The following is a 17,045-nucleotide window of genomic DNA, read 5'->3' on the forward strand; positions in this document are numbered from 1 at the left end:
AATTTACACTTAATAACATAGTTTTAATATTTAAAAAAATTTTTTTATTTCTATTTCACATACACAATTTTTTCACTATAAAACAATATGATTCTTTTTGTTAGATTACATTTATAATATTCGACTTGCGTATGCAAAACTTTTTTTTTTATCAAAAAAGACTATTAACTACTTAAAAAATTAGAGAGGTATCACTTTGTTTTAATAAAAAAAATAAAAAAAACGCTCAAAATCGCTGACATGGACATTGTTATTATTAATTAAAAACATGGAATGTTATAAATATATAAATCTTTATGATTCACATATTTTACATGTTATGTATTCCTAATTATCAAGATGCAATAAAAGCAACTTGAGACAGTCTTTTTAGTATATAGAATATACATAATTATAAAATATAATCTTGAGCAGAAGAAATGTCTGAACACATCGCTTTCATCAAATTTTTTCGTCAACAATACTAAAGAATAAAAACATAACTTGAAAAAAATACTTTTATCGGTATAGATTAAAAAAAGATCAACAATACTTGTACTTTTTTCTTAAAATATATCGATAAAGGACTTTTGCTTCACAAGAATAAATTTTTCAATCGAGAAATATAAATACCAAAATTTTCTCTAAATGTTTAAATTTACCTAAATGGTAAGAATATTCTCTCTTGAATTCATTTAAAATAATACTGAAAGTAACGTTTCAGACAATGACTTCTACACTTTTCGTTGAAATTGTCTTTGTAATATCAATAGTCTTCCGTCGAGTACAACCACGATCGGCTAATTTTGCAAGAAGACAAAACACACCATGAACAATTAACAAAAAAGTCATAACCGCCAAGCAGACAATCAATGTTCTCATTGGTCTCTTCCAATCGAGTATCGCGTAAATAAAATGATTCCCTAATTTATCGACACCGCCGGCAGCGTAATAAATAACTGAGAACAAAACATAGAGCAACGCCACAATCAAACACCACCAGACGCTAAACAAAAATATTGGAATTTTCACCATACACATATCGATAATCATTAGAATACTGTTAAACACATGCAAAAGTATATTGAGAAAATCGACCGAGTGAATATTTGGATTGTAGACAACACTCCAGTAAATAATTGTCACACTCAATGCCAGTGTACACGTGACCACATAGAGGAACCAATAGATTCTCAACAATGGACTTAATTCGAGACTTGTTGCATCGAAATTGCAACATTTTTGCAATTTCCATCGTCGTGTTACTATCAAGGCACCGAAGAATGATTGTGACAATCCAAAAACTAAATCCCAATTTGTCAGATAAATACCCCAGAGATGATTATTGCCGTGCGGTTGATAGCTACCGAGCTCAAATATCGAGCAGACGATTATCGCCGTCCATGCGAGGAACATCAACCATCGATAGTACAGATACCATGGACGAACTTCCTCCTGATACCGGCATTCGGAGAAAAGACGAGCGTGCGGCGGTTCGGGCTTTAAACGTGACCATTTTCGTGAGACTCGATGCCAGAGTTTGTTGACCATTGCTCGTCGACCTGCAAACGAAATAATTATTATTGCTGTAGATATTTCTATACCTGTAACTCGGTTCACTTTGGAAAAAATTCAAATTCTAACAAAATCAATCGATAACAAAATCAATAATCTCTTTAGAAGCGGATTTTTGACTGGCCACTGCGATTATAAACCTTTCGAATAACACTAAATTCATTTTTCTTTTTGTTTCAGGAGCTGAAGAGAGATAATCAATAGAAAGGGTTCTTTAGAAAACTAAATCGTAACAATATTTAAAATGCACCCAATTAACATGTAAGCTTGTCTCAAGCTTCCTGAAAACAAAGGTTAATGGGGCATTTTAATTTTTCTGGAAGAGGATCAACCACCGGCATCTTTAATCTACTTCACGTAAGTTATTTAAATATTAATTTTAAGTTTGTTGTAACGCCTTGATTACATAACCTTAAAAAATAGCCTTTTGCATGGAATCCGGAAACTTGACTCGCTTTCCTCCAAATTTAAAAACAATTTTTTTTCTAACTTTTAATAAAATTTTTAATTAAACTCAAGATTTTTTGAATCATTCTTATTTATTAAATTGAGACGTTTTAACACCGACGTCGGTGTCCTCTTCAGTCAAAGTACATTTTATTTAAAATTCTGTTGAAACAAACATTTTTTCTTAATAACAATTCAAAAATTTTATCTTAATAATAATTAAAAAATTACGTTAACATATAAGCATTACAATTTTGAAAATATTGTTCTTATTAAAATTACTTACACTTACAAAAATTTTGATATACATAAAGTTTTTTATAAAAATGTTTGCAAGTTTCGAGTAATCGTAAAATTAGGACAGAATGTCAGAAATAGCTTGATGCAAATAACATTTAAATTGTCTAAATTTCGATTTTATTTTTTAACTTTTAAATAAATATTAATTTTAATTTATTTTTCCAATATCTATAAACAAGACATATTTTATTTGCCTTGAATTATTTACCGTAATATTCGAAACTAATACTTTTAGCGAAATCCAATTACAGGGTGAGAAAAATGTTTCTCCTCAATTAAGGTTAAACTATACATAAGAAAAAATTATTCAAAACGTTTAAATTTAATTCAAAATTGGTTTTATTACTTTTTCTATTTCTTAGTTAAAATATAATTTCCCGACCATAATTACTTACTTAATTACTAATTATTTACCAATTCAGAAAATAGTAATTACTCAAAATTATTTCATTTCAAGAAGAAATTTTTAAATTAGAAAAATAAAAGAAGTAACTATTATTTAATTTTAATTATTTTTGAAGTATTAGTTTCAAATATACCTTTAACGAGTAGTAAATAAGAATTCTGAAAAATAATTGATTTTGGACGCTATGGAAACGCGGTGACGAAAACATTTACAAATTTGACTGAAAATTATTGAGGAGAAAAAAACTATAAAATAAAAATACAATAGATTCTTAAGGGACTTTGAAATTTTAAGTTAAATATTTTCATAAACTTGTAGTTTCAAGTTTTTACCTGAGATTTCTTTTTCGTTGCTTCCGCACGAGCAATCTTGAGCACACGGACTAATAAACGACAATTATCCCCAACATTTCAAATCTATGAGTGAACGTGGCGCGCGCAATTTCCTTGGAAAGACCAACAATTTGTGTACCTCTGTATAGTTAAGTTTATTTTTTCCCTTTCACAAAAAAGATTTAAATTTTTACCTAACTTTTTATAAACAAAAAGATACGTTAAATTCACTCAAAAATTAAATATATTCTCCCCTCCCTCCTCTAAACTAACAAGCATGTACGTATATATTTCTACCTTATAATTATAATATATTAATATAATATTAATACTTATACAATATTTACTAATTATTATATTAATTTTATTAATTAAACTGAAACGAAATTGAAATTTCTTAAAATCTATGTTAGGGCATTTTTACTATACAGTAATTATTTTTCTATTTCCATAGTACTAGTCTTGAACAAAAATTTTATTTAAATTAACTTTATTTTAGTCGACAAAAAAATAAAAGAAACAATTTTTGTATTTTAAAGAATAGATTTTATAAATTAAATTTTTTTGAGGTTATAACTTACACGTGAAACATTGTCCAAAAAAGAACAACAATCGATTAATTGTTGGAAATCCCCTAAAGGTAAACAGCACCATTTTTATTGATATAACGTAATTAATTCTGATTCAGGAAATTCCGCAAATGAAAGAAATTCGATTACGCATATTTTATGTGATAAACACACATACACATACACGTAATAATGAAAAAATTCATCGAAAATGGATTAATACAATATTACAAAATTAGTGAACGTAATGAGTGATGACGACAACAACACGTTTAACTAGCAGAACTGACAGAAATCAGCTGTTTAATGTTATCCTCCTAATGCTCATGCGCGCCTAATGTTGAGCCGGGAAATTAAAATGTTTTTCAAACATTAAAAAGGAATATTTTTTATGTCTATGTAAATATTATTTATATTTATATGAACATTAATTTATTGATATTATATTTATAAATATATATTTACTTATTTTGTTTGTAATTTTTTTATATTTATTTATATTCTTTATTAGAAATTATATAATAGTTAATAAATATTAATAGTGAATAGAAATATTTAATATCAAACTATTTTTTCGTCAATAAAACATTTTGTTTTTTTCCAGGAAATAAGAAGAAAGATGAAGCAGCTGTTAGGGGTTGTTTTAAATTAATAATGAATAATTAAGATCAGTCAGCTTTCGCAGTGGAAAAAAATACAGAAATTAGAAAAAGAAGCAACAATTAAATGTTATTTATATTTAATGATGAATAATTATCAACTGGCTTCCATAGTAGAATACAAAAAATCTCCCAATAACACCCAAAATATTCAGTACTATTTTTTTAATGTATTATAAACCGAACTACGTTCTTCGCAATCATTATTTTCCTATACTAAAAGCTTAACACCAAAAAATTAAATTAAAAATTTTTTTTTCAAATTTTTAAAAATTAAAATAGTAAATTTTTATATTATTGAAATCTAGATAAAATCCAAGTATTAATTTAATAACCACAATTAAATAAATTTTAAAACTAAAAATTTGCCATTTTTGAATACATAATTACAGTTGAAATAAAATAAAACTAAAAGCTTCTTCCTCATTTCATTTATAAATAATTTTCGAGACATAGTAAAATGATACATTGTGTGTGTGAGCGTGGGTTAAAAAATTTAGAAGACAGTTATGACCAATTGAACCTTATCAGACCACATCAATTTTGTTTAATATATTTTAACTTTTATTTCTTGTTCTATAAAATAATGATAAATATTAATTTGTTATAAAATATTTTTTTTTTCCGAAAACAAAAATAATAATATTGATAATAAAAGTGAAATAAATATTATGAAGGTTATATATTAGAATAAAAAAGAAAATAATTTTTATTTCCATTTTAAATGATGAAGAAGAAGAAGAATAGAAAAAATTGAATGGAAAAAATTCTTTTGATAGCCATTGACCAAATAATTGTTCTTCTGTTTCGTTAATAGCATAATGACTATACGATGTGTTGGAGTGTAACCTGAACTAATTAACCTCCGTGGTCCTCAACTAAAGTTCACACGACACTCGATTAAATACATCATTTATTAATCAGAGGTCGCGTCAATTAGCTTCACATAATTTATTATTCATTATCATTTTTTTCTTTCTTTCCCTTCGGCTGATAATTTGATTTTATCACTTGATTGGTGACAATTATTATTGATTTTCAATATCTTCTTTCGTGCGATATTTTTATTAATCTGATTTTAATCAATCTACAGATTATTTCTGATTTTTCTTAATTGTTGTTACTGTTCTTGTTAATATTATCAATATTATTCTCATTTATTAATTTATTATTTTCATAACTTATTATTTATTATTATTTAATATTTGTTTGTTGAGCAGTTTTTTTATAATTATATTATTATTATTATTATTATTATTATTATTATTATTATTATTATTATTATTATTATTATCATTATTAAAATTATTAATTATATTAATGTTATTATTAATTTGAAGTAATATAAATAAGTAAATTATTATTAAATAATATTTTTTTGAAGTATACAGTAAATAAATTTTATATTTTATTATTGAATGGGTTATTAAATTGTAGCTTGATTTTCTATTTGTTTCACATTATTGTGGGAATAACCGTTTCATGAATGAATTTCGTTAAATTATAATTTTGCTGTAAATAAAAAATTTGGTAAAAGATACATAAAAATATCACTTTATGATGACAATAAAAGAACGTTCCACTTGTCAATAAAAAAATAGATTTCACAGGTGAAATAATTTTTTTAAATAGCACTTATTATTATCTAATCGTAAGTTTAAATTAAAAACCTGTATTTTTCTTTAGAAACACAATACGATTATTCATGTATTTTACTTAAAGAATTTATTTGAATGTTTATTTATTAACAGTATTTCTGTTTTTAAAAATAAGGTCTATGACAAAAAAAAATTGTTAACTTACTTGGAAATTATTTTTATCTCTTAATCAATTAAAAATTCGTAACGAAAATATATTATTTTAGAATTTAATTTTTGTTCTAAATTTCAATTTCTCATTGATACAATTATAAATTTAATAATTAAAGGAAAGGAATTTATCATTCAGTAGTAATTATATTAAAGATTAAATTAACTTCTTCCACCTTTAATATAAATTTAATAGTTTAGATAAAACTATCTATCAATTATAAGCTGCTTTATATTTATAGCGTGATAAGCATTACTTTTTTAGAAAATAAAAAATTTGTTTACTTCTTTGAGATTAAAAATATTTTTCTTTTCCAATATTAATTTAAAGTGTAGTGGTATGTTAAGCCTTAATTTTCCGAAATTAAAATTTTTTGTCCACTTTTTTGAGATTAATAGTATTTTTGTTTTCTAATATTAATTTAAAGTGTAGTGATATGGTAAGCGTTAAATTTTAGAAATTAAAAATTTTTGTTTACTTTTTTGAGATTAGAAATACTTTTGCTTTCTAATATTAATTGAAAATAAAAAAGACACAAAACGTAAGGAAAAGAATTTAATTGATTTCTCACTTTTTTCTATGCTTGCTGCCAGGTACTTAATGCCAATGCTGTCACTTCATGACTGTTGCTATATACCATCTTCATAAATGACATCTAGCCCGAGCAAACACTGTATACTATGAGTGAACGCAATACGTGGTGGGAAACATTAATATCGATAAACACATCCTCTTTTTTTCTAATTATGTACCTTCTCTGCCTGCATGAACTTGCACTGAACCCTTGAACTTATACTTTGACTGTACGACCTTACAAAAAAATCTCTTCTCTTTCACTTTTCATTTGACCAAATTTTATTATTTAATTATGATATTATACTGTCTCAAAGAAATACTTCTTTCAATATTTATTATCTGACTTTTAATAAAGAAGCAAATTTATAATTTTATTTTCCATAATAAATTATGTAACTGTATTGTATAACTATTACAAATATATTTTGTTTATTTTAGATAAAAGTAGAAAAGAAGAAGACGTTAAAGGTTGTTTTAAATTAATGAAGAATAATTATCAACCAGTTTCCATAGTGGAAAAGAGATAATGCAATCTTATCGAACATCGAAAAATTCAAAACTATTAAAGTACTAAAAGAACATTTATTACTCAGTTTATTTTTTTAATCATTTTTTTTTCTAGGAAATGGAAGATTAATGAATCAACAGTTAGGGGTTGTTTTAAATTAATGATTATCAGCCAGCTTCCGCAATGGAAAGAAACAATCTAATTTCATAGAAGACCAAAATATCCTTTGCTATCGATTTAAATGATTCTGATTCTTCTTAGGAAATAAGAAGTAAAATAAGAAGCAATTAGGGGTTGTTTTAAATAATTAATCATGAACAATTTTTAGTCAGGTTTCATAGCTATTTGTTGGAAATGCTTTCTATAAAGTTTCCAAGTCCCTTAATTTTTTCCTCACCTTTTTAATTAGTTAATTTTTCTTTCCAGTAAGAAATGTAGAAAATGATAATTTGCTAATAATGAAAAGTCGTTGAACTGCACATAGGGTCATGAATTGTTACTATTTAAAGTTAATAATATAACAGTTAATCCGTCATTTCATACGAATTAATGGCGTTTATGTGCATACGTGTATATATACATAATATAACTTGACTATAAATCATCGTTTGCTACTTGAATTTTATGGCAATACTTTGACAATGTAGTATTTAAATTTTATAAAATAAAAAATTTTTCTACCACTATTTTTTTGAATTTTTAACTATTTTACAAAAATATTAAAAATACTTTTAAAAAATAGAATTTTTGTTGTATTTCGGCTAAAGTATTAAACAAATTATAATAATTATTTTATGTGAGAAGAGTTGTGAACTATAAACATGATTGCATATAGTTATAGTAGCACAAGGCTATCTACATTTCTCATTATATGACATTAGATGGTTTTTTCAATTTTCGACAAATTCAAAGTCGTGATCAATTATACTGTTAATTTTAAGAATGCAAAATATATTTGTTCTGAATGGAAAAACTTACTTGCAAAATCAGTCGAGATAATAAATGACAATTCTGTTGGTGTTAAACTCGATTTCATAAATAAATCCTCTTCTCGAATTTCCTCCAAAATTTCCTCCTCTATCTCAATTATTTTCAATAGTCTCATTTTTTATTTTTTTCTAATTTTTAAATTTTTAATTAACTTATAGTATATTTAATATAATATCTATAATTAAACTATGTCTAATTATTTTTTTTCTATATTTTATATAATGTACTTTCAAGTATAATAAATAGGTGATATGTACTTGAAGAAGAACTTCCCAGTTTCCTTTAAATCTAGAAAACTACTGACTATTGTTTTAAGTTGATTTTATGCAATCTGTCTTTTATGAAAAAAGAAAAAAAAACGGTTTTTTGTTTATTTTGTTGACAAAGAATAATTTAATGGTCTCGTGACGCTAAAAAACTCAGCACGTTTCCTATTATTGTAATGCACTTTAAATTGAATACGTCACTAAGATTCTTGAATATACGTTATTTTCGTCATAAAAAGTTCTTTTTTGATAAGAAAAAAATCAAAAACATCTTTTATTTATTTTATTTAAAAGTCAAACGTAATTAACTACGTAAAAAATTAATTAATTGCAGTTAACAATTTAAATACGTTATCAATTAGTAGAAATTATCGACTAATATCGAATAATAAAATACGTCAGTTTTTAATTGTTTTAAGATAAATAATAAATTAACTAAATAAAAATCCTTCTCCATTTCTAAAGAGGAAAGAAAAAATAATGTTATAAAAATAAAAAGAATACTCAAAATTGAAATGGGAATAAAAAGAACATGAAAATTAAAATTCGGCTGTCATGGCGTGAATAGGTATAAGGATTTTATAAATATACGCGAGTTTGTTGGTATTCCAGCATCTCGGACTGGCTCGTGGACCAAAAATAATCATAGACTTCAGTTTGTATGCCATGTAGTGCTCCCTACGGAACTTAGTTTTACTAATCATTAACAGAAGAAATTCTTTTTTTTAAACTGAATATAAAAAGACGCGATTTAAAAGAAAAATCAACAAATAAAATGTGTTAAATAAAAATTTTTAATGAGAATACTTTGCATTTATAGTCAATGTGTGAATGGTGTGTGAATTTTTAGTGCATTATGAAGTGTTTTTGTGGAGTCATTACCAAATGGCTTATTTTACTTGTGACAAGCACATGTGTCGCCCGGGATATGCAAATGTAAGATTAACAAATATTTAGATTTTCTTTTCATGATTATAGAATTTATTATTCTTTAATCTAATTTAATTATTTATTTACTCAAAATCAATGTTCCTAAAACTAACATTTAGTATCTACTTCTAAATTTGAATAAGTAAAAATATTTACTAATTTGAATTACTAACTGACTTTTTGCTTTAAAATTAGTAATTAATTTCTTAAAATTTTTAATTTAATTAATATTGAATAAATAACAGGATTAATTAATATTTATCGAAATATCTTTAAAATTTTAAAATAATTTATTCTAATAGCATCTTTTAAGGAGGCATCAAAGTTGATGCGATTTTTACTCAGAGCTTAAATAATAATAAACTTTAATAATAATATATTGTAAAGTAAAAAAAAAATGTTATTTTAGTGTCGACCAATGGGCCGATACATTGGGACAAGAAATTTTTCAAATGGCCAATAACGTGGCGCAGCCAAATGTTTTAAAAGCTGTGAGTTTTGAAGAAACTATTATACATATTTATTATAATCAACAATTAAGATAAAAAATGTAGACAGTGCGTGTAATTTTTTTTCTAAATTTACAGCGTTACAAAGAAATGAATACTAAGGTGGTTCATAAGTCGGGCGATGAATTGATTGAAGTAATCAGAGAGAGTGTCGGCCGGATGTTGCATCGAAAAATGGATGCTGTACGTTGCATTTTAAAAGCGGCAGAAAGTGCATCTGAAAATTATGAGACGCCTATTGAATACAAGAATATAACCTACGTCAGTGGTAAATTTAGTGAGGCACTCGATGAAGAAGTTTTGCTACCTGAAAATTTACGAAACGTCACTTACAGGTGAAGTCTACATTTGAGTGAAAGAACTTTTCTATTTCAATTTTTATGAAAGAAAATTAACATCTTTTCAATTAACATTGGAGCTATTATACTTCTACTCTCATTAGCGCCACTCCAGTGCTTACAATTTGGTTTTTAATTCGTTTCGTTCTAAGTATTTTAACTAATTTTTAAACTTTAAATAAGGACAATCTTTTATTTAATAAGAATATGAATTCTTATTGCCAGAATTTTAGTTTTATTCTAGAATTTTAGTTAATTCTCCCATACATCATCTAAACTTACAGCAATATTTAAGGAATGTTGTTAATGTTGCTGCAAGTTTAGATGTTGTGGGGGCTCATTTATAAAACAAACAAAACAATACTTTTTTCAGTGAAATGACGCTGACACCAGATTCCCATTTTTACAACATTCCTGTAAACATAAATTATTCTTCCGTTCAAATTCCAACGAATGTTTATGATTTATCGCATCCAGTCGCTGAAGCCATAAGTTGGTCTGAAGAATTAGACGAAACCTTTAGGCAGAATTACAGGTTTGTTGTATTTTTACTTTTAAATAACTATTTACCATGAAAAGAAATTATGAAATGGACTTTTCATTTAATAAAAATATTAGAAGAACGTTATCACTTCAAAAAACATTTTTAAAAATTAAAGATCAGATCCCGCGTTATCCTGGCAATATTTTGGATCAACAACGGGAATGCTAAGACAATATCCAGCAATGAGATGGAAGACTTTAAATCCAAAGGATAGAAATCAATTGGGAGTTGATCCGTACGATTGTCGAATTCGAAGTTGGTACATTGAAGCTGCAACTTGCAGTAAAGATATGGTCATTCTCGTTGACAATAGCGGAAGCATGACCGGAATTGGAAAATCGATAGGTACTTTTATAAAACTAATCTGCAGAATTTATAAAAATTTGCAGTATTTCAATAACAAATCCAAGAACTTTTGGTATTAGAATATTCGCTATAAAAAAATCTTTAATTCAGAATTCCTCAGTTTTAAAAATTTCAAATAAACAACTTGGGGTCAAATTCACCAATTCTGATTAAAATTTAATAAAAAACTATGGTCACTATGGTCACTATTATCTAGTTGAGGATTTAATCATTAATTTTTAATTAGAGTCGGTGGAATTGTCCCTTAAAAGAAGAAATAGAAATTAAGGATTAAATTACATCAAAGGAGAAAATAAACGTAAATAAAACATTTCAGCAAGAAGAACAGTGTGGTCATTATTGGAGACATTGTCGAACAATGATTTTGTGGCGATTATGAATTTTTCCGATACAACGCAAGACGTGGTGAGATGTTTTAAGGACCGATTGGTTCAAGCAACGCCAGAAAATTTAAAGAAGTACAATGAACTTATGCTCGAGATGAAACCGGATGGAATAGCGAATATAACGGAAGCATTTATCAAGGCGTTCACTCTTCTAAAGAATTACCGAGAGACGCGAGGTTGTGGACCCCAGACACCATGCAATCAATTAATAATGCTCGTCACAGATGGAATTGCCAGCAACATTACTGAGGTACAACAAAATATTATTAAACATTCATATCTTTAACAATAAACAAAATTATTTCAGTCTACTAATAATTAAAAATGCTTCCTTATGAAGAAGCAATACTTAATAATTGAATCTTGAATTTTAAAAAGGACCCAACACTGAAAATTGTAAGAATCATTTTCAATTAACAACAGATAGTGAAAATGACTCTTACTGTCTGTTTTTCAAAATTCAGAACTTAATTTTTTCAATTTGAACAAAACCGAATAATTTTTAACTAAAAACAGCTTCCTCTTGAAGAAGATTAATTTTTTAAAAATTAAGTATCAAAATTCTGTTTTCTAAAGATCTTTCAAGCGTGGAATTGGGCTGATAACAGTACAAATATTCCCGTGAGGGTGTTCACATATCTTTTGGGCAAAGAAGTGACGAAAGTACGAGAAATACAGTGGATGGCGTGTTTAAATAGAGGTTATTACGTTCACATTCATAATCAAGAGGAATCGCGGGAACAGGTGTTAAAATATATAAACGTTGTGGCGAGACCTTTAGTTCTCCAAGGGGTTGAACATCCGGTAAGATGGACCCACGTTTATGCAGATGTCACGGTAAGATAATTCAATTTCTCTGTCATAAAAAAATTAATTTTAATTCAAAAATTAATTTTTTTTAATACTTCTTATTTTTTTTATTATTTTAAAAATGGTTCCACTTTAGTTTGAATTTAACTAAAATTCAATTTAGTTACAAAAAGGTATAAAAGATTAGAATTTCATATACAAAAATATATTTTTATTTACAATAAACAAAAATATTTTTTTTTATAATAAATAAAAATATATCTTTTTTATCAATGTAAGCGAAAAAAATACTTTTTCCCTACTATTGATTATTTGAAAAGTGAGAAAATTTCATTAGAATCCGGCACTGTCCACGTGGCTCTGGTTGGTAATGGACCACGAGGATCAAAAGTCCCGTCTTCAAAAACACCTGAAAGGAAAAGAACTCGGCGTGAGAGTTAATGAAGACACCATCTACATTAAACAGGTTTAAAATAACCCTCTGAACCTGTGCTATTCTTTAGTAAATTCTTCTTTTCATTTATATCATTTCAAACCCCTATTTCTCTTTTCTCCTTTTCCAGGAAAATTCTTATAATCTCGATCCCATTCTCTTTTTTTTGTAAAATTTAATTCTCAATATTCCCTGTATTGTTTTTCTTCCTTATTCTTTTTATATTATTTCATAGTTTTCTAATTTTATTTATTTTATATTTGACGAATTTATTGATTAATGTTTATTTGTTAAAAGATGTATTTTAGTTGTTGATTAATTTTTATTATTTATTAATTAATTATTTTATTTATTATTTATTAATTTAATAATTGACGAAAATTGAACTTTGAGAGTAAAAATGTACAGATTCTGTTTAATAACAATAATTTTTGATTTTGTGACGATTTTTCACTAGTTAGAAAAAAAAAATTGCGTTCGCTGATGAGAGAGAATGGGGGAAACGCAGGAGCACCAATCGCAGTCCAGTACCCCCCACTCTTAATGATCGGCGCGCTCAGTTTATTTTAACCTAAAAATCCAGTCCGGACCTACATTTTTGGTATTGTACACATATCAAATACAATTTTCGTTGTAAATTGAATGCATCCAAGTAGAATAGTTCCGATGCTTTCCCGTAGAGAATGCGAAAAAAACTATCTAGTAGCGTTATACATAAACTATGCATACATATGTATTTTTATGCAATCTGTATATTTTATGCATTTTATGTATTTTAAATTTAATTATCAAACTTTATTTAGAATTCTTGTTTTGAATTTTGAAAATTAATTTTCCTTGACAAGTAGATGGAAATGGGAGAGGACGTGAGGGCAAACCCATCGGATTTAAATTCAACATTGTATCAAGAGTATAGACTTTTACTGTCCGTCAGTATTCCTGTATTTGACTTGAAGGGGAATAAAAATAATCGCACAAGAAAAGCAAATCTTCTTGGAGTTGCTGGAACTGATGTGCCACTCGATGAAATTGGCAAATTAACATTACCCTTCAAATTGGGCGTCAATGGTTACGTTTTCATAGTATCAAATAATGGATACGTTATTTTACATCCCGATCTACGTCCAGTTTCCAATGGCGATCTTAAACTCAATTACAATAGCGTCGATCTCACTGAAGTTGAAATTCTCAATGACGACAGCGAACCCCGGTAAAAAATTTTTAAATCATTCAATTTATTATTTTTTTGAAAATTACAATACTTTTTCACTAAAATTAAAAGAAGATCCTACCGTTTGCACTCAATTTTAATTAACATTCAGTCAACCAGGACAAGAAATTTTGAAGTTGAGACAAATGTTGGTGGACCACGCAAATGGGAGTATGAGAAATGTTTCCGTAAAGCTTCATTATGACTCTAATAAGCGAGTGACGCTGGAGTATCGCGACTATTTTTTTCGATCTTTGCCTGGAACACCGTTTGGAATTGCAGTCGCATTGTCAAATTATGGAACCACTTGGATCAAGGTGTGAAACATTTTTTTTTATAAACAATTCTATAATTCTTGGATTTTATTAGATTGAAGTTTTTAATCAAGCCAGTGAAATGAAAGTATTCACACTTTTCGAGATTGAAACAACATCATTCCAATCTTTTTGGTGTAAAGTTTTAGTCCGATTTTTAGCAGTGTCTTAAATAATTAAACTTGTAATTAATTCCAGGTAGGAGACGAAATTAGCAGAACATTGAACAAGAACATCAATATTTTGGATCTATTCGCTGGAGAATATTGGAGAATATATCCTGGTTGGATTTACTGTCGATATCATTATCCAGAGGGTCACAAGGAACGAGGAGAAAAGGAATTGTTGCATTTTATCAAATACTTTCAGGAAAATAGTGAGTATTTCATTTCTACTAATGGCTTTAATAAATTAAAACCTAACGAATTAGGACTCTATCAAATTAGAACCCTAACGAATTTGTATTCTACCAAATTAGAACCCTAACGAATTAGGACTCTACTGAATTAGAACCATAGTTTTCTAAGAATATCAAATTGAGAGAAAAAACGAATCAAAATGCTCAACATTTTGATTCGTTTTTTGTCCCAATTTGATATCCTTAGAAAAGCTATGACCCTAACAAATTAGAACACTAACCAGTTAGGATTAAAACTGATTTTTAATTTTTTTCAGCAAAACGTGGTGAGCCATGGTACATGCCAAGTCAGTACGACACCGACGAGCACGATACAGAACTGAACTGCACCCGAAGAACATTAGATCGAGAATCATATTACTGCAACGCGGAACTAATGCAACTCTTGGTTTTTGACGCAAGAGCAACATATCAAAGTTTCGTTCAAGAATTTCCAATGAATTACCTTGCAAAAACATACAACGTATTTCTACGTTTCATTGCCACGCAAAGTGGACTCACAAGATGGCAATACATCGGCGATAAGAAAATAGGCAAAGGAATGTATTACGATAAAATTGAATTTGGCGATTTGCATAAGAAAGCGGTGAATGAACCTTGGTATAAGGGAGCTATTTTTCAACATCAAGTGGATCCTGAAAGTGTTTCCATAACTGGTAATAAAACACCTTTTGCTTGATTAATTTCTACATCTTTTCCTGTTTAACGAAGACTTTTAATTATAACGGAGCTTTTTTGAATTTTTAGTACCTCCGAAGTCAACAGTCAATCCTATAGTAACAGTCTCGATGGGAATATTTCCAAAGGACGGAGGTTTGGAAGCTCCGGCTGCTGTTGTGGGTTTTCAGATGCCCATGAAAGCTTTTCTCGCACGCTTTAAGAACATAACCTCAAGAACGACTAATGAGAATCTAAATTGTGCTCTAGAGTGGATGCATTGTTATTTAATTGATCAGAATGGATACGTAGTGACTGCCGAAGCGGATTTCGATCCTGTTGGCGATTTTCTTGGAATTGTTCATGGACCAATAATGCAGTCACTCGTACTTCAGGGAATATTCAGTCCGGTCGAGATCTACGACTATCAGGCATTTTGCGAGAATATTGTAAGTAAATATCACTTGTACAAAAAAATACAAAAATTGTTACTTTTTTTTTTTACTTTTTTAGGTGAAGGCCGGTTCCGGAAATTCTCTCATAAATCCTCTAAAGTATATAATAAAATTTTTCTCTTGGATTCTAATGCGAGTGGTGTGGTACACTGTACATTTGATGAATTTGCCGGTTTCATTAGCTGAGGAAGACGACGATTCTCCTGAGGCTAGTTTGCCACAAGAACCCTTATCCCAGGAGCATGAGGAAAATCAAAGGTATCCTTGCGATGAGAAGAGAACCCTCTACATTATGGATCAAGCGGAAGCTGCAAAAGGTGTCACTAATTCGTCAATTCAGTGCTCCAGGCCCTTCTATGCTCAAAAAGTAAGTATAGGCACAAAGAGAATCTTTTTTTTCAGAAAAGAAGAATAAGAAGAAAAAGAAGTTACCATAAAATGATATTACTATTTAATGATGAATAATTAATGCCAGCTTCTTTAGAATTCTTTTGACTAAAAACACAAATGTTTTTATAACACGAAAAAGAATTAATTGCGGTTAATCCGACAATAACCCAAAGGTCAAAGAAAAATTTATTTTCGAGGAACGTTTCTAAAAAGTTTAATGTTCGACAAATTAACAGTTTACGAAAGTTTAATGTTATAGAAACGTTTTTAAATTGTTAATTTGGCAGACATGAAACGTTTAAGGAACGTGAATGTATTTTTTGTCCACTGGAGGTCTACTGATTTTAACAAAAGAATATTTTCAAGGTACCCCATACGAACCTTCTGCTATTGGTTGTCAACGTTTTGCCAAGTACCTGCGAACTACGATTGAGCATCGAACCAGAAATAATAGAAGTTGACACCTTCACGAATGCCAGTGACGGTAGACCTTGCCACAAAATACCTCTCAATGATTTATCACGCCGACGATTGGAGTCCTGTTTCACGGAGCATCCTCTAGAGGACGAAATCGAGGCATGTGGAGGGACATCCAAACTCCAAGTTTCCTTATTATTACTGACGATAATAATCTGTCGAATATTGTGTAAAGTTGTTGAAAAATAATATATTTATATCTGTTTAAATCCTTTTGTTTCTATTCTTCATCCTGAACAATATTTTTTATTTTCAACCCTGCGAAAATTTTTTAATGTAAACCACATTCACTTCCAGGCAGCATAAAGTAAATAATTTTTTATTTTCAACCCTATAAGCCATATTCACTTCCAGACAGCATAAAGTAACAATTCCAATATCGACAATAAAAA

The 17,045-nt window shown here is 28.1% G+C and overlaps 2 protein-coding genes across 5 annotated transcripts; one reads left to right on the forward strand and one right to left on the reverse strand.

Moving 5' to 3' along the window:
- Window positions 1–22: 22 nt before the first annotated feature.
- On the reverse strand, window positions 23–6,810 carry LOC122511754 (protein rolling stone-like). Of its 3 annotated transcripts, none has more exons than XM_043627204.1 (2): window positions 6,648–6,810; window positions 23–1,541 (listed from the first exon to the last, which is right to left on the reverse strand). In XM_043627204.1, the coding sequence occupies exon 2, from the start codon at window positions 1,528–1,530 to the stop codon at window positions 700–702; it is 831 nt and encodes a 276-aa protein (XP_043483139.1). In that variant the 5' UTR covers window positions 1,531–1,541; window positions 6,648–6,810; the 3' UTR covers window positions 23–699. The 3 variants fall into 3 exon arrangements, with proteins under 3 accessions (XP_043483139.1, XP_043483138.1, XP_043483140.1); XM_043627203.1 differs by lacking the exon at window positions 6,648–6,810 and adding an exon at window positions 3,621–3,901; XM_043627205.1 differs by lacking the exon at window positions 6,648–6,810 and adding an exon at window positions 3,040–3,193.
- A 2,136-nt stretch (window positions 6,811–8,946) lies between these two features.
- LOC122511756 (voltage-dependent calcium channel subunit alpha-2/delta-3) lies at window positions 8,947–16,862 on the forward strand. Of its 2 annotated transcripts, XM_043627215.1 has the most exons (15): window positions 8,947–9,352; window positions 9,756–9,837; window positions 9,934–10,190; window positions 10,567–10,728; window positions 10,853–11,082; window positions 11,420–11,739; window positions 12,066–12,326; window positions 12,637–12,765; window positions 13,581–13,942; window positions 14,055–14,259; window positions 14,455–14,632; window positions 14,932–15,330; window positions 15,422–15,780; window positions 15,845–16,153; window positions 16,543–16,862. In XM_043627215.1, exons 1-15 carry the CDS (start codon window positions 9,273–9,275, stop codon window positions 16,840–16,842), a joined length of 3,633 nt encoding a protein of 1,210 aa, XP_043483150.1. In that variant the 5' UTR covers window positions 8,947–9,272; the 3' UTR covers window positions 16,843–16,862. The 2 variants fall into 2 exon arrangements, with proteins under 2 accessions (XP_043483150.1, XP_043483151.1); XM_043627216.1 differs by lacking the exon at window positions 12,637–12,765.
- The last annotated feature ends 183 nt before the right edge of the window (window positions 16,863–17,045 follow it).

Source organism: Leptopilina heterotoma, unplaced genomic scaffold, assembly GCF_015476425.1.
Source record: "Leptopilina heterotoma isolate Lh14 unplaced genomic scaffold, ASM1547642v1 Lhet_90, whole genome shotgun sequence".
Taxonomy (NCBI): domain Eukaryota; kingdom Metazoa; phylum Arthropoda; class Insecta; order Hymenoptera; family Figitidae; genus Leptopilina; species Leptopilina heterotoma.

Coding starts and splice junctions, on each gene's coding strand:
- LOC122511754 (XM_043627203.1), bottom strand. CDS start 3,693: ATGGTGCTGTTTACCTTTAGGGGATTTCCAACAATTAATCGATTGTTG. Junction 1,542..3,620: donor TTTTGGACAATGTTTCACGT/GTAAGTTATAAC, acceptor TTTCGTTTGCAG/GTCGACGAGCAATGGTCAAC.
- LOC122511756 (XM_043627215.1), top strand. CDS start 9,273: ATGAAGTGTTTTTGTGGAGTCATTACCAAATGGCTTATTTTACTTGTG. Junction 9,838..9,933: donor AGCCAAATGTTTTAAAAGCT/GTGAGTTTTGAA, acceptor CTAAATTTACAG/CGTTACAAAGAAATGAATAC. Junction 11,083..11,419: donor CGGAATTGGAAAATCGATAG/GTACTTTTATAA, acceptor AAAACATTTCAG/CAAGAAGAACAGTGTGGTCA.